Below are 22775 nucleotides of genomic sequence, written 5' to 3' on the forward strand. Positions count from 1 at the left end.
TTCTTCACAAGGACAGTAAGACACTGGCACTGGTTGCCCAGAGAAGCTGTGGCTGCCCGATCCTGGCCGTGTTTAAGGCCAGGTTGGAAGGGGATTTGAGTAACCTGGTCTAGTGGAAAGTGTCCCTGCCTGTGGCAGGGGGGTTGGAACTAATAGATCTTTAAAGCCCCTTCCACCCCAAACCATCCGATTATTCCATGACAGCATCTGATCCTTGTCCAGCGTTTTGACATGATTCTTCTACTTTTCCACTTAGGTAAACATTGAATTCATCATCATTTTCGCATTTTATTTCCCCTGCAACGCGAGCCCGCCACTCCACAGCCCAGCTCAGGCTAGCCGCGGGCATCCACTAACCCTGTCTCGGGGCTGACGCTGCCCATATCCTGGCTGGAAAACTACCGCTCCCAGGAGGCACTGCCAGCAGGCTGCCTCACCGTCATCTTCCACTCCTCCTGCCTTGCACGCTGGGATTTGTAGTTTCGGACCCCCAGCCTGCCGGGTGGCTGAGCTGCGCCGTGCCGTGCCAGGGAGGAGCGCGGGAAGGGGCGGGCGGGGCGTGCGCAGCGCGGCTAGGCAAGGCAAGGCAAGGCAAGGCTGGGTGGGGTTACTAGGTAACGGTAGGAGCCTGTCGGCTGGGGGTTGTCTCTGCGCTCCTAGTGGAGTGGCGGTCAAGATGGCGGAGGTGACAGAGGAGGCCGGGCTCTGAGTTCGTCTGCCAGCCAGCGCTGTGCCTTGGCGTTGCGCGAAGCCAGGCTGCCGCTCTTCTCCGTTGGCGGAACGCGAAACGCTCAGCCGGGCACCCCGGGCCCTACGGGTACGGAACGGCGGTGGAGAAGAAGCCAGGCCTGGGTGACCTCCCTTCCGCCGCGGGGTAAGCTGCCCTCTCCTCCCCTTTGCGCGACGGGTTGGCCACCTTTTCTGGCTGGCAGCGGAGCGCGGGGAGAGGCGGGGACCGCCTCTGTGGGGGCGCGGGTCCGCCCGGCGCTGCCTGGCCTTGGCTCTCCTGCGGCACCGCGTACGTGGGCACCCGGCCGGCGGGGAGACAAGGATTGGGCTCGCTGCCTAAAGTGGCGGGGAGGGGGATCCGGAAAGGGGGGCGCGGGGCCAGCAGGCCCAGGGAGGCCTTGTGGGTCGGGTGGTTCGCGTCTCTCCGCGCCGTGGCTCCGTGCGTTAGTCGCTCTCCAAGGAGACGCCGGCGGGGCAGGGGGAACAGCCGCGCTTTCGCCTGAGGCGCTTTGCGCAGAGCCGGATTCGTAGTGCCCGGCGTTTGTTTTGGCGCCGTGAGAGAGCGGGCTTCGTGCGCGCCCCCTGAGCGCTCGGCCCGCGGAGCGCTCGTACCGCCTCACGCAGCCGCTCGGCCCGCGGAGCCGCCGAGGATCATCGCTCCCCTGTGCCGGCGCCGTTGGCAGCGGAGAAACCTGCCAGGCCGCGGAGGTGAAGCGGGTCGGGACGGGAGCCTGCGGGGCGCCGGGGTGAAGCGGCGCGGCCTCGGCTCCGCAAGCTGGTGGTAGTGGTGGGCGTCCTTCCTTTGGGCCTGGTGTTGAAGTATTCCGTTCTCCGAGCTCGATGCTCGTGTGAGGGCTGCCTGGTGCCCCCAGAGAGGGCTTGCGCCTTTGCCTGCTCCTGTTTGATTATGCTGTGGAGTTGGCCATACTCTGTAGCTGTGTAATGAGTTAATGCGAAGTTAGTGCTCGGTGAGGAGCGTATGCCTTCAGAAGCTAAACTGGAGAAATATTCGATGCCATTTTCAGGCTTTATGGCTTTATGATGGCTTCCTACAACACTGTGTTTTCCATTTAAGTTTTAATTTTCAGAAGTTTCTGTGTGTAGGATTAAGTGATCTTCAGAGCTCTGGCAGTTCTCTTGAATGCCATAGAAAAAAAATGTCAAAACCAACTCCACTGTAGGAAAAAAAAAAAAAGCGCCTTTTAAAATACCTGTCTTTGTTTTTGTTATCATGTGAAATTTCTGAGCAGTTTGCATATTACTATTACATATACAAAATATGTTTTGGCTACAGTCTTGTATTTTTTTTACTGTAACCTTGCATGTTTTCTGAAACTATTTCTATAGAAAATACACTTGAAAATCTTTTTCAACAGAAAATACACGTTAAAGTTTTCCGGTTTGTTTCTTCAAGCCCCCAGTAAGGGGACTTGTAAGGCAGTATGCGCATGCTCAAATTAGAGCTTTTCTACAGATACTATAATGTGCAGGAAGCTGAGATTGCTGCATGCCGAAATAGTGTAATGAGAGGATACCAAAGCTTTTATAAGACGATTTCTGGAAATAGCTGGTAAAATGAAAAATTAGCAAAAATACAAATTGGTGACATGTGGGGAGGTGAAAACCACAGCTTTGTGTGGAAGAGTTCCATCACTAAGAAAAAATCTGTCTGTAGCTCTTTGTGTTTTCTGACTTGGAGGAGTAAAGTATCAGCATAGCTCTCTGATCTTAAGTTCACTTGAATACAACTCATTTGGAAAATTCAATATGAATGTTTAGAAACTTCTGTCTGGAAAGGCATGGTTCTGTTAGAACGCGTCTAAATCTGCGTGCTGTAAGTAATCAGGATACTATTATTTTTGAGCTCTATTAGTATATGCCTAGCGTCCTTTTTGAGTGTTCCATCTGTGGCAGTGAATTTACCTCAGAGGTAATTAGAGACTCCTACAGCAAAGATAGTTGAAGATAACTTTTGTGAAAGTTTTACATTAAATAAATGTGAACAGTTGCTTGTATTCTGTAAAGATGAATACTGCTGCATCTTTTTTTTACAGTAGAAGGTAGGGAAAAACTTCTTTGCTACTGTTCTAGTGGAATTATATAACATGATGATGAGAAAACAGCTTACTGAATTGGACTGTGAACCCAGATGGCCTCTAATCTTGTGGAGATGAACTCATTATGCTTGGTGGCATAGGTCAGCTTAGAGTGCCAGTTGAAATGCTGGGTCTTGGACATCTACAAGGCTGAACAGTTATCTGTAACTGAAGTAAGTTCTTACAAAACATAGCTGCTTTCTAAAAGAAACTAAACTGATGACTATGCCTTTGTTTTGAATGCTTGTCCAATTTACTTTGAGTTGGCAAGAGAGCTTCCCTGTCAATTTCTCATAGGATGCTTCTGCTTCTAATTGAAAACAAAGAAAATGTGAAAGGCGTAGTGTCCTTATTTTGTAAGTAAATCTGACAGTTCACCTGGGTGAAAGTTACACAAAAGGTGTGGTTTTACACTTGGCCTGTCTGGGTTTCGCTCCTCCTGATGATATCGCTTTTATTTGCCTTCCTTGAGCCTGCAAATCATTCTTATATAGTCATAAGGTTAGCTAGATCAGGGAGCTTAGCCAGCTGAGAATTCATGTGATATTTAATGTTGGTTTTACTTGCTGGCTAGCTAGTTTACAGATGGTACCCTGCGAATGCATGGTGTAGTGGACACTTCTGTTGAGATGAGGAAGGGAATATGGATGAATATGCAAAGACAGTAGGGCACAGGTATCCCAGTTCCCAAAGTAGCAGGCTTCTCATTAGACCTGTGTTATGATTCTGATTGCGATATGCAGAAGCTGAATTACTCTGAACTGTGTTTGTGTGACTTGGGTCCAGACATAATGAGCATACCTTGTAGATCCTGTTTCCTTAATGGTATAGTAGTAGGCTGTGTTTGCATAAAAATACTGCTTTGTGCAAGTGCTGAGAGGGCTGTACTGTATGGTTTTTCTTGGAATAATATACCTAAGACAGACAGGTGTAAGGTATACTACTACAGTTCTTAAACTTAGTTCAGTATTTATTGCCTTCCCCCAAACCTCCCCTGGAACTGATTATTAAAAAAATCATTTATTTAGATACTTCTTAAACTTGAGTCTGGAGCTTTAGATGACTTTTTCACCTGTACTGCATGAAAATTAATAGTAGATAGGTTGTAGTAAAATGTTTAGAAATAAGTTGTCCCTTTTAATTCTTCCCTGCCCATATAAAGATGAAGCTAGGATCATGTCCTAATGTAGCAGTTAAAACCAGCTGGAAAAGTAATTCTCTGCAAGACTCTTCTTCTTCCACGTCTGTAAGTGAACTTTATAGCTGTTACAAAGGAAAGGTTTGGAGCTTTGTGCAGTGAAACTGTGTGAGAAGCACGTAGGCAACAAGGGTTTTTATTGCAGCCTGAGAGTATATGCAGTTATGTATTCTTCACCTTTTTGAACAGGTTAATTTTTCTGCTATAAAGAAATACTTGATTTCTGATCTTTCAGCTTTAGCAATTTTTCCATTACTAAAGTCAAAACTAGAAGTGGAAAAAAAGACTGTTAACATACAGATTGTTTTATACTGCACAGAATGACACTATTAGAGAGCATCAAAGCTCTAGGAAAACTAAATTATCTTCTTTGGTTTTACTAGAAATTGTGATGTAAGTGGCACAGCATTCACTGCTTAAATAACTTAACCTATAGTGAAGAAGGTAAAAATCCTTTTATTGATGTGTATTTTCTCTGTATTGTGTCATGTATCCTCTTCACAGCCCTGCTTTCAACATACTGGTATTGACATAAATGCAGAAGTTAGACATCCTAGGTCTCCAGACTCCCTGTATTGAATAGAAGGTGCAGGCTTTAGCAATCCCAAAGCAGTCTTTCCAAGCACTGTGTAATGTGTTTTACAGTGAGGAAATTTGAGAGCCCAAAAAAAAAATCAAAACACATTCTAAGAACAGAGATTTCAAAAACAAAATCGTCAGCGGAACCAATCCACAACTACTTGTTTAATTTTTAGTGCCAATATCTGTTGTTCTTACTGTTACATTTTTAGCAAACAGGAGGTCTGTTTTCTAAAATAGCCTTGTGTTTGCATTTTATTATTGTGTAATGGTTAGATTATGAATCTTTCAAATGTTCTACACAAACTGATTTTAATACAGCACTTTTTTTTTTTTTTCAACTGTTTCTTTTAGATTCTTTTTAGTGATTGCTTGTCATGGCAACAGGAGGTGGTCCCTTTGAAGAAGGCATGAATGATCAGGACTTGCCTAGCTGGAGCAATGAGAGCCTTGATGACCGCCTGAACAATACGGTACAATTAATCTTATCTTTCAGTTGCCATTTTATGCTGTACACTAAAATTTCCAGGTAGATACTGTTAGTGGAAGGTAACAAAGCAAAACTCAAAGCCTTGTCAGGAGAGCTTTACAGGTAGCAAACCCTGTAAAAATAAGGTAGATGTAAGCAAGCAGTAAGTGCAGTTCAGAGGTTATGTGAAGTGTTTTGAATAAATAAAGTAGCTAGACACAAAAGCATTGTAGGTGTCATGAAAGTGAAAACTCTAAAAGGTGTAAACTGCTGAAGAGTCTTCAACAAAGAAGAATAATAGAATTTTAGCTTCATTTGAAATTAATATAATACATTCTGGGATGAAATGGGTTTAAAATTTCCTGTCAAGCATGTATGCAGTGGAGAAAATCGTATTTTGTAACGTGACATTTGCTTTAGAAAACTTAGTGCATGTTTTTTATTGCTTTTTAACTTCTAAAATGGAAGTAAGCTCTCTTTCGCTGAATTGAAACATTTACTTTTTAATCAATCTGGATAACAAATAGGACTTTTTTTTTTTTCTGTGCCCTCTGCTTCCCCTTAAGGACTGGGGAAGTCAACAGAAGAAAGCAAACAGATCTTCAGAAAAAAACAAGAAAAAGCTTGGTGGGGAAGCTGAAACAAGGCTTACTAATGATATATCTCCAGAATCCACACCTGGAATGGGACGCCGGAAAACCAGAACTCCTCATAGTTTTCCTCATGCTCGATACATGACCCAGATGTCTGTTCCAGAGCAGGCTGAGCTGGAAAGGCTTAAACAGAGAATAAACTTCAGTGATCTGGATCAGGTTTGTGTGAATAGAATGCTAGCTGCCACTATAAATGTGACTACTAGATTTATTCAGCTATCTCTTAATAATTTGACAGATGAATAAAGAAAGCTTTCATAAAGGATTGAGGTAAAAACATGTTCATAGTCATCATGGAAATCAAGTCAAAATTCTAGTTTTGAACTTGAGAAACATATGGAAAGTTTAGGACCATCCTTTCCTGTCCTTGAGGGTGTGCTAGCTGCCTTCGCTTTCTTCTACTCAATTATTAACAAATTCCTGTGTCCTCCAGTTTGTATTTCTTACTCGTCATAATTGTTTGCCACTCAGAAATACTTGTTACCTTGTTTTGAAAGTCTGTTCTTAAACTACCAGTTTGTGTTTCTCAACTTTGTTATTCTTGTGGATTAAGCAAAAGAGTATTATTACAAACTGCTCCTCAGGGTACTGTATTGAAATGTATGGCATGAATTCTTGAGCCGTAAGTATTTTGGGAATATGGCACATTTATCCTTCCTTTGTCCAAAATGATGAAAAGTATAAGGGGTTAATTCTTTGACAAGGAATAAATTTGTGCTAACAGTTTCAGAATAGAGGCTTGTTCATTTTTGTCAAAGTTTGTTGTTAACTCGTTTGGGTTGTGAAGGTTCTTTTGAAATGTGATTCGTTGCCTTGACTTAGAATATGAAAACTGGGCATAACTTCCTCCCCAAATGTATGTTACAGCATCAAGTTATTATTCAGAAGTTTGTAAAGAAAAGTTGAAGTTATGAGTTATCATAATCTTCAAGTGAATATGTAGCTCTTTTATTATTGTTATTCTCTCCAATGTACCTGGTGAAGTAGGATGCCTTTTGCTATAGTAAAGGTGGAGGCCACAGCAAGGATGAGGAACTAAGCTCTGAGGAACTTTAGAACCATTTTGCTTCTCAGCTGTTCTGGGAGGGTGCGCTTGCTTTCTGAAAGCTATGTGGCAAAAATCGCTGGCAGTGTCTGTAGCTAGTTTTTGGCTAATCTGTGACTAATAAGGTAACTTTAAAATCAGTCTAATAATACAGCAGAACTGGTAATCCAAGCAGTGAAACTAATCAGTATTCAGAATACATGGGAGAGAAAATTAAAGGATTAAAGCAGGTGTTCTTTTATTTTGTTTGTTTATAGCGAAGCATTGGAAGTGATTCTCAAGGCAGGGCAACGGCTGCTAACAACAAACGTCAACTTAATGAAAATAAAAAGCCATTCAACTTCCTGTCACTGCAAATAAACACTAACAAAAGCAAAGATCCTGCCTCAGGTTCCCAAAAAAAGGAAAGTGGGGTATCAGTGCAATGTAAAGAGTTGTTTGGAGCTGCGCTAAGCAAGGATTTCTTGCAAAATTGCCAAGTCTCTGCTCAAGAAGATGGAAGGGAAGAAACAGCTATGGATAGTAGCCAGGTATTTACTTTCCTTGAATGTTTACAGAATATTGACTGTTAGAAAGGTTTTAATTCCCTTGTTACTTTCCAGTCATTTTTCTAAATTTCAAAAAAGTGTAACTTCATTGAAAATACTTATCTGATTCTAAAAGGCAACTTGAGGAAAACATGAAACCAGACTTAATCATGTACTGTTCTTTAGAAATTTCCTTGTTTGTAACAGAAGCAGTATTTTCATCTTAGAGATTGGTTCTCTTTTATACAGTTTCAGAAAATAGTCTCACAGTTTAATATTTTCCTACGTTAATGTGCTCAATTCTGTTTTAGCTTATGTTGACAAGAAGCCCTGTGCTTCAGTCTTGCAGCTTCATGCATGCATAAATCTACCCTTATGAAAGCTGTTTATTTTAACCGCTCGGCAGAAGAGTGCTTATAGGATTTTATGTCACTCCTTGTAATTACTACTTTGCTATTACTATCACCATGTCTTGCGCATTAACTACGTTAAAGCTGTAGCTGAATACATTCAGTAACTTTAGTGTCTTTACAGATTGTGAGCAGACTAGTTCAAATTCGCGACTATATTGCTAAGGCCAGCTCCATGCGGGATGATCTTGTAGAGAAAAATGAAAGATCGGCCAATGTTGAGCGTTTATCACACCTTATAGATCACCTTAAAGAGCAGGAGAAATCCTATCTGAAATTTTTGCAAAAGATGCTTGTAAGTTTGAGAATGTAATATATTTGTTTCTGCACTGTAAGCTTTTGAGGAATTGACCATTGATGTTTTGATGGTGCTGCTGGGGTGTTGGTTTTGATACGTAGTACCTTCCCTAATTCATTTTTACTGCCCCCTTACATAGTTTTTGATTTATGCCAATGAAATATTTCAGGCTAGAGAAAATGAGGAGGATGATGTTCGGACTATAGATTCAGCTGTGGGATCTGGTTCTGTAGGTGAGAGCACATCGATAAACATTGATGTGCAGTCTGAGGCTTCAGATACCACGGTAAGCTGCCTTTTAGTAATTAAGGTGCTAGAAATGAAGAGTTTGTTTTGGTTTTGTCATGATTGCTATTATAGTTTCATAATCTGCAGTTCAATGAAAAATACTAGATCCCCAAGCACTTCTTCAGAAGGTGTTCATGCATGTGTGGCTATTTTAATGTTTTATTTAATATGGGGGAAAAGTTAATTATTTTGTCACAACAACGCTATATCTTAATTATTAAAAAAAAATAAAATCCTTAGTCTTTCTTTGAAGTAGAATGAAACATTAAATGTGTACATCAGCAGACCATGCACTGGATTGATGTAGGAAGGATATTTCTGTGTACAATAATTGATCTATGAGTTTGTTTCTGTTAGTGGGGAAAACTTGCTGGTGTTGGGTGAGGAGAGGGTTAGAAATGAGTCATTAGTGGGCTATTGCTCAGGCATCTTTATAGGGATATGATAAAAGTATTGCCCTAATGCAGCAGCTTCACTTATTTTTTTTTTGAGAGATGAGCACCTTCTAGGAAATGTGTTCTAAACTTCTGAGATACACAATCTTCCCTTCTATTTATAAAAGCTTTTATATTAATGTGGTATGCAATGCTTATAGTAGATACAACAGCACTTTAATAATAACTTATGTTTTACATCTTCCAATCCTACTATACTGAGGAAAAGTACTAGAGAGCTGGTACTCTTTTGTCCCATTAGTACACTGAATGTTCTTCAGATGAAGAGAATTTACGTGCTTGGAAGTATAACAGCTGTTAAAATGTTAAGAACTTTTTGTAGTTATTTTTAGCTTTGTACGAACTCTTTCTATCCCTTTAAATAAATAAGTTGGTAGATTTGGAAAATGTACTTTTAGCTTAAGAAAAAAACCCAAAAACTGAAAAATGCAAAGCCCAGTAGAGTTTTTAAGTAGCATGCATGTAAATTTGCATTTTTCTTCATCTTTGCAAAATGGGGTTTAGTTTATGTTTGGCTCTTCATTTTGCATCAAATTTCTCTTTAGATGGAGCTTGAATATATTACATACAGATTATTTCTGGACATAAAAGGCCGATTGCTATATGAAGCCTGATTGTTACAGAAATTCTAAGAATGAATAAAAATGTCTTTGCTCTTTAGTAGATTTTATATTAGTTATCATTATTTGACAAGATACAAGTGTGTAGATTTGTAACTTAAAACTGTATGCTAAGTTGGAGCACCTTTTCAAAGTCTAACCTACTAAACTATTTAATAAAGGAGGTATCTTTTAGTTTGAGCATTCGGCCCCGCATTGAGGACAAACTAGGGAATTCAGCTTCACAAGAACAGGTTACAGACATTGATGTTACAGCAAGCCCTAAAGGGAAAAGTGACAGAGCTGCTCTGAATGACAGGGAAATATGGCCTTGTAGGATTAATAGCCAAGAACATGGATTGCCTTCAAAGGTACACTTCAAAATACTATTTTAGCCTCTCTAGGGTTTTACATGCTGTTCTTCTTGTTTCTTTTTTTTTTTTTCCCCTCCCCTTGCTACCTATTTCGAGTGTATTTGTTACTTAGTGAATGTTCCCATTGGCCTGCTTACCTGTATCCAGCTGTCTCTTTGTTGAATTAATTTGTTTGCCTAGAGTTGTTAGTTTTTACTTAGAGATGTTTGACAACCTTCTTTTCTGAAGTGTCCACATTGACAGAGAAAGTACTACATACATACAGCAGGTTTTCTGATTTTCTGTAAAAGATCCTTCCAGTTTTGCTATTCTCTTTCTGGGAAAACATACTGTAAATGTGACTTTCAGACAGTTGTCATGTTTACACCAGTAGTTTGCCAAAGCAAATTTAAGCCAATAACGTATACAGAAAATAAATTGTAGAAGAGTAGCTGTAATTTGTTCCACAGATATTCTTGTATAGCTGTTTATATAAATGATAGGTTGGAAGGAAGAAGACTTGGAGTCTAAAACTTAAGATCGTTATCTGTTACCAGCTTTCCTATGCTTTGTCTCTGATTTAAAAAAAAAAAAAGTCTGAGTTCAATTCTTTTTTTAATTTTTTTTTATTTCTTAAAATAGAAGGCTTACATGTTTTGTCAGCCTTAGTCTAAATGTAGAGCTAAGTTTGATCCTGCCCCCTCTACTCTGCTCTCATGAGACCTCACTTGGAGTATTGTGTGCAGTTCTGATGTCCCAAACATAAAAAGGTCATGGAGGTGATGGAGCAAGTCCAGAGGAGGGCTACCAGGATGATAAGGGGGTTGGAGCAACTCCCGTATGAAAACAGGCTGAGAAAGTTGGGGCTGTTCAGCCTGGAGAAGAGAAGGCTGCGTGGAGACCTCATAGCAGCCTTCCAGTATCTGAAGGGGGCCTATAGGGATGCTGGGGAGGGACTCTTCATTAGGAGCTGTAGTGGTAGGACAAGGGGTAATGGGTTAAAACTTGAACAGGGAAAGTATAGGTTAGATACAAGGAAGAAGTTCTTTACTGTGAGGGTGGTGAGGCACTGGAATGGGTTGCCCAGTTAGGTTGTGAATGCTCCATCCCTGGCTGTGTTCAAGGCCAGGTTGGACAGAGCCTTGGGTGGCATGGTTTAGTGTGAGGTGTCCGTGCCCATGGCAGGGGGGTTGAAACTAGATGATCTTAAGGTCCTTTCCAACCCTAACTATTCTATGATTCTATGAATAAAAGTTTTGAGATAAATCTCCAGCTTTTAATTAAAGTAGACTGAAGAAAGTAACTTAGTTTTCGTTTATTTTTAACTGCTCAACATGCTTTCATTCATTCAGATTGCATTTCCATGCGTTTGAAAGTACGGCATAGAAGGTTCTGTGCTAGAGCAGAAACAAAACCTGTTTTTGTTTTGAAATTGGTTTACATAAATACGGCCTGTTGTAGTATCTGTGGCGTAAATACTGCATATGAAACTGAATGTTACACATTAAAGAAGAGTAACTGCCCACCCAAAATGTTCTGTTGAAAAGTTAGTGATTTTGGGCCAGTAAACCAACTAGATCCCGTGTTACATGTAACTCCATGGTACTATGCCTTAGCATTCTTATCCTTACCAGTCTTATAGCTTAATGTCCTCTTTAATAATTCAAAAGTCAGGAGGATACTTAAGTTAGTCTTTGGGACATATTAGGGCAGCTGACTGGATTTCTAAAGAAAACTTAACCCTAGGAGTGATAAGCGTGCGTTGGTGATACAGGCTTCTCCCTCTTGGATGTCTAAGATTTTAAGTCTGAAAAGGACAACTGGAAAGGTGGAGCTGTTTCATTTTCACCTTTTTACATTAACCAGCCTGTTTGATTCTATTAAATTTCTGCTTGTTTTGGCGGTTCTGTCACTAATACTCAACAAAGAAATTGTCATGGTTATGCTAATGTTCTTCCATATCTTGCAGGCCAGAGATCCTCAGCAAGAAGCTGAAGAAGAATTGGAAAACTTGAAGAAGCAGCATGATTTACTGCAAAGGATGCTACAACAGCAAGAGCAGTTGAAGGCTCTTCAAGGAAGACAGGCAGCTCTCCTTGCTCTGCAGCATAAAGCAGAGCAAGCAATTGCTGTCATGGATGATTCTGGTATGTGGAATGATGGAGGTTTTGATAGCATGTTAGCATGCTGATTGACTAAAGCTGGAATTATGGATTACATGTTAATAAGTCCTTTTTAATGCACTTACCGCAAAATTTACTGCAAGGCTTCTATTTTTGAAAAGAGTTGACAGTGTAACATTGTGTCCTGGGCTCAGCAGTAGCAGTCATTTTTCTCCTTAGTAGCTGGTGCAGTGCTGTGTTTTTGACTTTCAGCCTGGGAGCAGCGCTGATAACACTGATGTTTTTAATTGCTGCTTAGTAATGTTTAGTCTGACCAAGGACTTTCTGAGTCTCATGCTCTGCCAGGGAGGAGGGGAAGCCGGGAGGAAGCAGAGACAGACACCTGACCCAAACTAACAAAGAGGTATTCCATACCACAGCACATCATGCCCCGTATATAAACTGGGGGCAGTTACCCGGAAGGGTTAGATCACAGCTCGGTCGGGCTGGGTATCGGTCGGCGGGTGGTGAGCAGTTGTATTCTCTTCCCTTGTTATTTCCCTTACCATTATTATTATTGGTGGTAGCAGTAGTGGTTTGTGTTATACCTTAGTTACTGGGTTGTTCTTATCTCAGCCCATGGGAGTTACATGCTTTCAATTCTCCTACCCATCCCTCCCAGAGTGGGGGGAGGAAAGGGGGGAGTGAGAGAGAGACTCTGGCTGACTGAGTTTAAACCACGACACATTGTTAGGTTATGTGTCAGTTAAAAAACACACAGCCAATTTCTGTGGTTTGCTTTTATAAAATCCTAAAAGTGCAGGGTTTTCCTCTAAGAATTGGTCTGTCACATCAGATTTGAAGTCTCTTATCTCCATCAGTGTACTAGGCCTTTGAAGGAAAGAAGGGGTGAGGGGAGGGAGGAAGGAGGAATGGAATACAGTGTGTTCTCTCCCTCTTTATGGCTATAGGAGTTGGTAGTTTCAGGTTTTGTTTGCCTTTTCGTGCTTTTTTTGTTGCTGGTTACCTGGCAGTTGACCTTAGTAGACTAATGGTTTGTCTAATAAAGGAAAGGAGGAAGTTGCTACGGCAGTTTCATAAATAAATATGAAACCAGAACTCTGAAATTCTGTGGCATGTAAATTACAGGCATGGTTCTGATACTAGAGCAGCACCATTATGTTATAACCTTCAGTTTAAAAGCCATCTTCTGATTCATTTCCATGTGTTCTGAACTTTTAAAAAAGTATGGTTTGGACAGAGACTTCTTTTGATCAAGGTTGTCAGCAGTTGTTTTCTCAAGAGTTCAGTCTTAAAAGGTAGACAGTTGTCCTTGATTTGTGCATGTATAATTTTTTTTTTTCTTGGAAACTTGTCCTGCTCCCACTTCTCCTTAAATCCTGTTCAGTTTTCTTTGGAAGTGTTCTACAGTGTGTGCAGTCATAGAGAATGACGTTTTTGCACTGAGCAAGTTCTGGCTCCTTCTGTGTTGTTCTTTCATGATTTTTCCCCATAAAACTTGCTGTTAGGCTTCATTAGAGGGTATATGGGATAGAAGTTTCTATCACAGTTAGGTTTTCTATTTTGAATAGCTTAATTTGTAGAAATGTAAGCACTGATTTTTACATTTTACAGAAAGCCTCTCTTTAAGGTTCCTAGCTCTCATGAGCTCCTCTTTCTGCTTTTTCTCCTGTCTTCGATTTGGTACAGTATAGAAAAGAAGGTAGAACTAGTTAGGAAAACTCTAGATTTGAGTGTAGGATTCTATGATGATGTTTGTGTTTCACATTTCCACTTATGTCACTCTTACTAACAGTGTTTTATTGCTGTTTGTGTTATGTGCCAGAACTGTAGGGTAGCAAATGTAAAGATTCAAACTCAACATAGGGTAAAATAAGTGTTTTTAAATTTAAAAATAGTAAAACTTCATTGTACGGGTAAATAAAGTAATGATCTGTGTGAAAAATAATTAATATTTGTGCTTGATTTTTCTCATCAGAAAAATCTTACATGTTGGTTCATATGTGCAGAAGGAGTTTCTTTTGATCTCTCAACTGCCTGTCCTGTATCTTAGTACTGTTTGAACTGAGCTTTCACGGATGGGGGGAAGAGCTTTCATTTTAATGTATTCCTCTCATAAAGCTTTTTAAAGGACAGATCCCCAAGAATCTGTTTGCATCCATAAAGATTACAACTTATACCAAGATGAAAGCTTGGTGTCTTGTTAATTTATTTTAAGGGAGTAAAATTACATGCACTGTTCTTAGTTTGGCTATACTAAGTCAGAACAGTTTGTTTCTAACAAACAAAATTTTTCCATCAAGCCTAGACAAGTTTGTGGTTTTCATTTTACAGGGATGTTTTCCACCAAGCTAGGGACTAGGTTAGGAAAGCTAAGGCCCAGAGCAGAATTAAACTCTGCTAGGGATGTGAAAGATAAAAAGAAGGGATTCTGTAGGTACACTGCAAATAAAAGACAGACTAGGGACAATGTGGGCCCTCTCCGGAAGCTGTCAGGAGAACTGGCTACCCTGGATTTGGAGAAGGCTGAGGTTCTTAATGACTTCTTTGCCTCAGTCTTCACTGGCAAATGCTCTGACAACACCACCCAAGTCTTGGAAGGCAGATGCAGGGACTGTGAGAATGAAGACCTTAGGCCGACTGTAGGAGAGGGTCTGGTTCGAGACCGTCTTAAGAACCTGAATGTGTGCAAGTCCATGGGACCTGATGAAATCTATCCATGGGTCCTGAAGGAGCTGGCAAATGAAGTTGCTGAGTCACTGTCCATCATATTTGAAAAATCATGGCAGTCAGGTGAAGTTCCCAAAGACTTGGAAAAGGGTAATATAACCCCCATTTTCTAGAAGGGGAAAATGGATGACCAAGGGAACTACAGCCCAGTCAGTGTCACCTCTGTGCCTAGCAAAATCTTGGAGCAGATTCTCCTGGAAAGTATGCTGAGGCACATGAAAAACAGCAAGGTGCTTGGTGACAGCCAGCATGGCTTCACTAAGGGGAAATCGTGCCTGACCAATTTGGTGGCCTTCTGTGATGGGGCTACAGAACTGATGGACAGGGGCAGAGCAGCTGACATCTGCTTGAACTTGTACAGAGCATTCGACACTGTCCCACACGACATCCTTGTCTCTAAATTGGAGAGACATCAATTTGATGGATGGACCACTTGGTGGATAAAGAGCTGGCTGGATGGCTGCACGTTAAGAGTTGTGGGCAGTGGCTGGGTGTCCAGCTGGAGACCAGTAAAGAGTGGTGTCCCTCAGGGATTGGTGTTGGGACCGGTTTTGTTCAACATCTTTATCACTGACATGGACAGTGGGATTGAGTGCTCCCTCAGCAAGCTTGCCAATGACACCAAGCTGTGTGGTTCGGTTGATACGCTGGAGGGAAGGGATGCCATCCAGAGGGACCTTGACACGCTTGTAAGGTGGGCTGATGCCAACCTTACGAAGTTTAACCATGACAAGTGTAAGGCCCTAGACCTGGGTCAGAACAATCCCAGGCACAGGTACAGGTTGGGCAGAGAAGAGATTAACAGCAGCCCTGTGCAGAAGGACTTGGGGGTGTTGGTTGATGAGAAACTTAATGTGAGCTGGCAGTGTGTGCTTGCAGCCCAGAAAGCCAACCGTATCCTCGGCTGTGACAAAAGGAGCGTGACCAGCAGGTCGAAGGAGGTGATCCTACCCCTCTACTCTGCTCTTGTGAGACCTCACTTGGAGTATTGTGTGCAGTTCTGGTGTCCTCAACATAAAAACGACATGGAACTGTTGGAACAAGTCCAGAGAAGGGCCACAAGGATGATAGGGGACTGGAGCACCTCCCATATGAAGACAGGCTGAGAAGGTCGGGGCTGTTCAGCCTGGAGAAGAGAAGGCTGCGTGGAAACCTCCTAGCAGCCTTCCAGTATCTGAAGGGGGCCTGTAGGGATGCTGGAGAGGGACTCTTCATTAGAAACTGTAGGGATAAGACAAGGGGTAACTGGTTCAAACTTAAACAGGGGAAGTTTAGATTGGATATAAGGAAGAAATTCTTTACTGTGAGGGTGGTGAGGCACTGGAATGGGTTGCCCAGGGAAGTTGTGAATGCTCTGTCCCTGGTGGTGATCAAGGCCAGATTGGACAGAGCCTTGGGTGGCATGGTTTAGTGTGAGGTGTCCCTGCCCATGGCAGGGGGGTTGGAACTAGATCATCTTAAAGTCCTTTCCAACCCTAACTATTCTATGCTTCTGTGATTTTACTCTGACCTTTTTAGCAAAACACAGGACAGACTTATAAAGTCCTTTTTTATGGTTCTTCACAAAGGAGCTGTGAAGTTGGTTAGCATTTCTGTTAGGGGTTTAATCTTTCAAGAGTAAAGTTGGTGGGAAGAACATACCATTAAAAATAATCGATGTATTTTAAGAGGTGGAGTATATTGGCAATGTTGTTAAACCAAACGTTGTAACACATAGCCTTTATTTCACTGCTGTGGAAAAGTATTTACATTTTTTCCTCCTTCTGCATGCCCAGTTGTAACAGAGACTACAGGTAGTGTTTCAGGAGTAAGCCTTACATCAGAACTGAATGAAGAACTGAACGACTTAATTCAGCGCTTTCACAACCAACTTCATGATTCTCAGGTCAGTCCTTGGATTACACTGCACAAGCTTTTGTATTGTCTGTTTTTTCTTACTGAGCATTTAAATGTTTGTTTTGCTTATTTGTGTGCATTTGCTAATGGAGTAATTGGGATTCTCCTGAACTTCAAAGCTGAACATCTTTACGTTCTTAAGAGTTTATTAGCTGACTGATCTATGCTTTCTGTTGTGCCGATTCCCGTGAAAGTCCAGAGAAGTAGTTTCTATATTGTAGCATAATTATATATTGACTCAATATCCAGTTGGGCTGTCATGACAGTGTGTTTGATATCAGTTTCCCTCTGTTCTGGTATTGAGGCTTTTTGGTTTTTACAATTTATTTGGCTTTTCTCATAGTATTCGGAATAAAATGAAATTCCTCTTTTTAGACACAATCTGTGCCAGACAATAGAAGGCAAGCAGAAAGTCTTTCACTTACCAGAGAGATTTCACAAAGCAGAAACTCTTCAATGTCTGAGCACCTATTGGATGAGAAGGCACAGCTTTTTAACAAGATGCGAGTGCTGCAGGGTAAAAAGCAGAAAATGGACAAGCTGTTAGGAGAGCTTCATACACTTCGTGACCAACATCTGAACAACTCCTCCTGTAAGTAAATACAGGCACAGTCACATCTGTTCAAGAACAGTGTGCATGTTTGTAACATGGTCTTTCAACTTGCAACTAGTTATTGAAATGCAGGTGATAAAGCTGTGCTGGGGCAATCTTATGTAAATGGTTTAATGCTATGTAAGTTTCTGGCTTAATTGAGAGCTCCTCATGTAATAGTGGAGAGCTCTATATGTAATGATGGTGGTTTTGCTAGTAGCAGTTTGGCTTGTGACATCAAAGTTGACTAATGTGAGGATGTGATGATGGGATTATTTTCCTTCAAGGTTTGTCTGTGACACATTTCAGTTCTGGAGCGTACCATGTAAACTTTAACTTTCTGTATTCTTATCACAGTGCAAATTTATTTATCATAAATCTGTATTTAGGTACTCAGCACTTCAGGTGTTAGCTCTATAGCATTAGGGGGTTTGCTTGTCTACCGTTGACTTTCTCTTCCACTTCCTATCATAGGCAATACCAGAGGAACTTAACTGTCTGAATGGGCTTAGAGTTTTGGCCTGTCCCTTAGATGGCTTTTTCTTCTCCTTGAAGTCTTGATGTGGGCCTACTTGATATTCTTGCTTTCTGTTTCTAGAAATATATTTGTAGTGGTGAAGCTTGTCCAGTAGTGGTGATCATGGCATATTTTGGTTAACATAAAGAAATGAGCCACTTGAAGCATGCTCCTGGAGAGGGGCAGATTGATTTAATAGTTACATTGCTATTCCCCCATCTTTCTGCACATACTTAATGTATATAATATGAACATACTTGGGTGTGATTTCATGTAGCTAGGAGAAAGCAAACATTAAATCTGCATTTACAGCATATGGACAAAAGAGCTTAGCAGAGTTAAAAATTGAAAGGATTTTTCTTTTTATCTTGTTGAAATGTAAATATCAAAGCAAAAGCAATTCAGCCATAAATAAACCCTTGAAGAACTCATTGGGCAGATTTACAGCATGAAAGCTTCCACTTCTGAAGTGTGATAAAGCTAAAAGGAACTGACTGAAATCTTGTTTACAGTTTAAGTTTACTTATTACTCTCTGCCTAGTAGCAATTGCATGCTATGAAACTTTAAGACAAAAGCTTTTGTTCTTCTAAGAAAAGAAGTTACTGACTGCTGGTTTGCATGTTGATCAGGTAATTCAGTTAAGCAGGTTGGTTTTTTAAGTTGGTTCTTATGAGCTATATTTCTTTTCTGCAGTTTTTCCTGCTTCAGGTTCTCCTCAAAGGAGTACTGATCAAAGAAGTACAACTTCAGCTGCTTCTGGTCCTGTAGGCATAGTAACTGTTGTCAATGGTGAATCAAATACCCTGGCATCTGTTCCCTATCCTCCTGATTCCCTGGTTTCTCAGAATGAGAGTGAAGAGGATGACAATCTAAATCCAACAGAAAAGCTTCAGTAAAAGTTCTTTAATTTTTTCATAATGTACTTTTGTCATTTTGAGTGTTACATTTTCAGTAATTTCTATCTTAAGAAAACATTTAATATTTTAATTTAATTAATTTTAGTAAATGTCCAAGACAGTTAAAATATGTTCAGAGCTTCAAGTAGAAGGTTTTTACAGCTAGGAAAATGACAGTAAACTTTAAGAACTATAAAGTATATATATCTTTTTCAACTCTACACAGATGTGTTTAATACAACAAAACACATAGCATGTTCTTTTTTTCTCCTTAGGAAACTAAATGAGGTTCGTAAGAGGCTGAATGAGTTACGCGAGTTAGTTCACTACTATGAGCAAACGTCTGATATGATGACAGATGCTGTGAATGAAAACACTAAGGAAGAGGAAGAAACAGAAGACTCAGAAAGTGATTCTGAACATGGGGATCCACAGCCTGTTACAAATATTAGGTTGTCAGATTTTTTGTCATCCTAAATCTTTGTAGCTAAGTTCTTGCAGGTTTCCTGAAAAAAATACATTGTTTCAGTCAAACAGAAATAACTTAATCGTGTGATTACATTAACTTTTCAAAATTTTGAGTTTGAAGTAGCTTTCTTATAGAGACAATTAATAATAAACTTGTTCTTGGTATCTTACTTGTATGGCAAATATAGATTATATTGGATATTCAACACAGTAAGAGACTTCAAAATCGAATTCTTTTGGTTTTAAGCACTGAATTATGTGTATGGAAGTCCACTAGAGGGTTAACAGGACTAGACTAGAGACCAAGAGTAAAAACAAACTTCATTTTACATAGGCATTTAGAGGTGAAATCTTAACAGGGTAACTGCATGCATCAAGGATCTTCACTGTGCAAAACAAATACTAATTTAGCTATGAATCATATAAAGCTTTTATAATATAGACATACACCTTGAAAGCCTCTTGTATTGTTCTAGATCTGCCAGGGATAATTCATAGCAGCTTTTGATTGCTTAATTAAAAAACAATCTATTGGAATGATGGATTACTGAGAAATCCCAAGCTTCTAGACTCATGGGGTTGATTTTGTTGATTTTTTTTTTTTTTTTTTTTGAATGCCTCAGGACACATTCCTGTGAAAGCCAGTTAATAAAGTGGCAGAAATAAAATTCCATTGGTGCTGGTTCTTAAAACGTTAACACAAGTAATGTATTTTTACCCTAGAAATCCTCAAGGTGTGAGTAGTTGGAGTGAAGTAAATTGCAGCTCCAATGTACAGTGTGGAACTAATAACAGAGATGGAAGGCATCTTAATACAGACTGTGAAATAAATAACCGATCTGCTGCTAATATAAGAACTCTAAAAATGTCTTCTGCTCTAGGTATGTTCTCAAATCTTCTGATAGTTTTAAGTCTTTTGTTTTAAGTCTTATTTAAGTCTTAAATAATTCTGGTAGCAGCGCAGAACATGGGAGAACTTTGAGCAAAATGTTCAAGAGTCTGATCATTAAGCTGATACTTCTCTAATGTCCAGTAATTACAGTGAACTTCAGAAGTTCAATAACATGTAATTGGTACTGTTTTGTCTCCTCCTCTCCCCACCTACAGACTGTCATAATAGGGAGGATGGCAAAGACACTGACGTACCCCAAGGTGAAGATGATGAAGTGGAAGAAGATAGAGCTAGTGAAGATTCCATGTCTAGTCACAGAAGCAGCCTGGGTGATGCTGCTGGAGACGCTGAATTTGAACAGAAGATCAATAGGCTTATAGCTGCAAAACAGAAACTTAGACAGCTACAAAACCTTGCTGCTATGGTGCAGGTATTTCATAAACATAAATCTCTGCACAGAAGTGTAGCATTAATTATTTTTAAAATTTATAGCTTTTAGTAGGGAAAACCACTCTGCTTAGTGTAACATTTAAAATGCTTACTTTTAGGCTGGGGAAAAGGAGATACTAGAGATAAAGGAAAAAGAGATTTTTCTGAAGTTGAAGGTGATACTTTTGAAGTTCAAATATGGGATTTTATTGAGGGATGCTAACCTAATGGAAGAATGGCTTTAATACTTAGCACTGGAGTACAAAATATGAACGAAGAAGTCTAATATTGAAATAGTGTTGATCATTATTTTTAAGCTTATAATGAGTAATCATCAGTTTTCGGTTTTGAATCTTATCTAGGTTTTCCAATATCATTCAGTCAGTAAGGAAAAATAATTGGTTTTGATTACAATCTTTGGATGTTGCAACATGTTCACGTTGTGGTAATTTGATTTGTGTTCAGTGTGGTGTGTTTTGTGAGGGTTTTTTGGTTTTGTTTTATGAGTTGAAAGTGGTTTTGATTTAGAGTATCACATGCTAAGTTAGTGATGCTTACTTAAACCATATATTCTCGTATATAATGTCCCTACAGAATGCTAACATAAGGGTTTTATATGAGAACTCTAAATAGTCTTAATTAGAATGTTTTACAATAGCAACAATATAAATGCAATATTACTATTTCAAGATTATACTGCTTCCAAAAATTTCTCAGCATCTGGATCGTTATTTTTTGTCATCACTATAGGGATGTTAACTTTACAGCAGCGTCTTTAATAAATAACCTAATTAATGATGTCTTCAGTCTTTTCTTCATATTTACAAGGCTTGTATCTGTATGTACTTGGTAATGGTACTGTAGGTCTGCATAGCTCTGTCGTACTTTGTCACTGATGGTGATCTCTCCTGTTCAGCAGGTTCTGTATTAAGAATGATCAAGTTGGAAAACAAGCAGTGGCTGCAGTTTAAATATTTTCAATTTAACTTGAGAACTGAAAATACAGAAATTATGAAAAGTGGAATAGAAAACCATGTAGAAGATTTCCTAAAATATTTCAGATTTAACTTTGAAGAGTAGTTGTTTTATTTTAAACTGTTGTTAGTAATCTTTAACTTCATGACTATAGTAATTAAGCAGTCTTCTTCACCTCAGTCTCCTCTTCTTTTTTTCTCCTCCCCCTCTTGTTCTTGACATGCCTGCATAGAATCATAGAGTCATAGAATCATGTTTCTATCCACTCAGTTGTAACCATAAAATAAAATTCAAGTGGCTTATGCTCCCCAAATGAGACAAGTTATCTTGCATTTATAGTGGAAATCTCAGTAGCATGAGCTTTATAACTTTGAATTCTCTCATTAATTTATCTTAAAGTTGTGATTCCATGATGGGGATGACTTCTCAATTTATGATCTGAACTGAAGATAAAGCAATTCAGACTGTTTAGTTTTTAAAACCTAGCTTGACAAAACAGTTATATTTTGCATATCAGTGTGAAAGTAGTCTAATTGCCTTTCTAACATTCTTTCAGAATGATGATCCAGAACCTCAAGCAACAATTGCAAATGCATCTAATATTGGTGACTTGTTGGGTGAGATGGAAGAGACAAAGCAACAGCCAAACAATGTCCGAACTAGCACCAACAAGTTACAAAAAGATGCAGGGCTAAATGAAAAAGCAAGGTATGTCTTTGTCAAAGCAGAGTGGAATCATGCTTTAGGCAACTTCTTGCTGAGTAATATGCAGTTAACTTATTTACACAGACAGAAGTTTTATGAAGCTAAACTTCAGCAGCAACGGGAGCTTAAGCAGTTACAAGAAGAAAGAAGAAAACTGATCGAAATTCAAGAAAAAATTCAACTGTTACAGAAAGCTTGTCCTGACCTTCAAGTAGGTAGAATGTATTTCTTTTCTCTCTTAAGCTGTTGAGCAACAAAACATAAAGTATCTTTCACACCATTTTTCACTATAAAAATTGGAAAAAAAACGTTAAAATTGGCAGTGCATGTCTATTGTATGCAGCTGGGCTTCTAAGCCTAGAGAAGAGCTGTGTTTATTTCATTCCACTGTAGGCTTTTGCTCAGTGATTGCTGCATCAAACTCCAATTTAACTGTAGTGAAATGCCTTAATGTAAAGTCTTAAAAGATAGATAACCTTCTACCTTACTTTTAGCCTGACATACCTGCTAGTCACTGCATCTTCAATCCTTTTAGTAGTTATTTTCAGGGCCTGGTATTTTGAAACAGTATTATGTCTTGTAAACATGATCAACATTATATTGTATTCCGGCTTAACTGGACAGTGCTGTATTGTTTCTCATACTCTTTAAAGACAGACTTTTTTTCTATGAAGTGAGCAGTAAGTTATCAATACTGTGCATCTACAGCATTATATAATATTATATTACATAAAAATAATTTTTGTTTATTCCTAGCTAAGTTCTGAGATAAGTATTTAGCCTTGATTTGAAAATCCCTTTTCACTGACTACCAATTCTCCTACCTCATAAAGCCTGAACTATGTTGGGTTT

General features: G+C 39.6%; 1 protein-coding gene across 19 annotated transcripts in view; it reads left to right on the plus strand.

Annotated features, from left to right (window-relative positions):
- Window positions 1-640: 640 nt before the first annotated feature.
- PCM1 (pericentriolar material 1) overlaps window positions 641-22775 on the plus strand; it is a 44236-nt gene continuing 22101 nt past the window's right edge. For 8 of the 19 annotated variants that reach the window (XM_057420411.1, XM_057420403.1, XM_057420408.1 and 5 more), the window contains exons 1-16: window positions 641-874; window positions 4957-5075; window positions 5638-5883; window positions 7027-7299; window positions 7831-8001; window positions 8174-8290; window positions 9529-9717; window positions 11669-11846; window positions 16328-16437; window positions 16824-17040; window positions 18252-18450; window positions 18730-18906; window positions 19646-19803; window positions 20030-20244; window positions 21775-21926; window positions 22008-22134. In XM_057420411.1, coding sequence (XP_057276394.1) covers window positions 4980-5075; window positions 5638-5883; window positions 7027-7299; window positions 7831-8001; window positions 8174-8290; window positions 9529-9717; window positions 11669-11846; window positions 16328-16437; window positions 16824-17040; window positions 18252-18450; window positions 18730-18906; window positions 19646-19803; window positions 20030-20244; window positions 21775-21926; window positions 22008-22134 — 2625 coding nt within the window. In that variant the 5' untranslated portion in view covers window positions 641-874; window positions 4957-4979. Of the gene's footprint in view, window positions 875-1491; window positions 1511-4956; window positions 5076-5637; window positions 5884-7026; window positions 7300-7830; window positions 8002-8173; window positions 8291-9528; window positions 9718-11668; window positions 11847-16327; window positions 16438-16823; window positions 17041-18251; window positions 18457-18729; window positions 18907-19645; window positions 19804-20029; window positions 20245-21774; window positions 21927-22007; window positions 22135-22775 lie in introns of those variants that run through there. The other 11 variants (XM_057420413.1, XM_057420418.1, XM_057420422.1 and 8 more) reach the window with 7 other exon arrangements.

The sequence above is a fragment of the Pezoporus wallicus genome, unplaced genomic scaffold (assembly GCF_028554395.1).
Source record: "Pezoporus wallicus isolate ANWC-B61680 ecotype Strahan unplaced genomic scaffold, APGP_CSIRO_Pwel_v1 contig_5552, whole genome shotgun sequence".
Classification (NCBI taxonomy): domain Eukaryota; kingdom Metazoa; phylum Chordata; class Aves; order Psittaciformes; family Psittacidae; genus Pezoporus; species Pezoporus wallicus.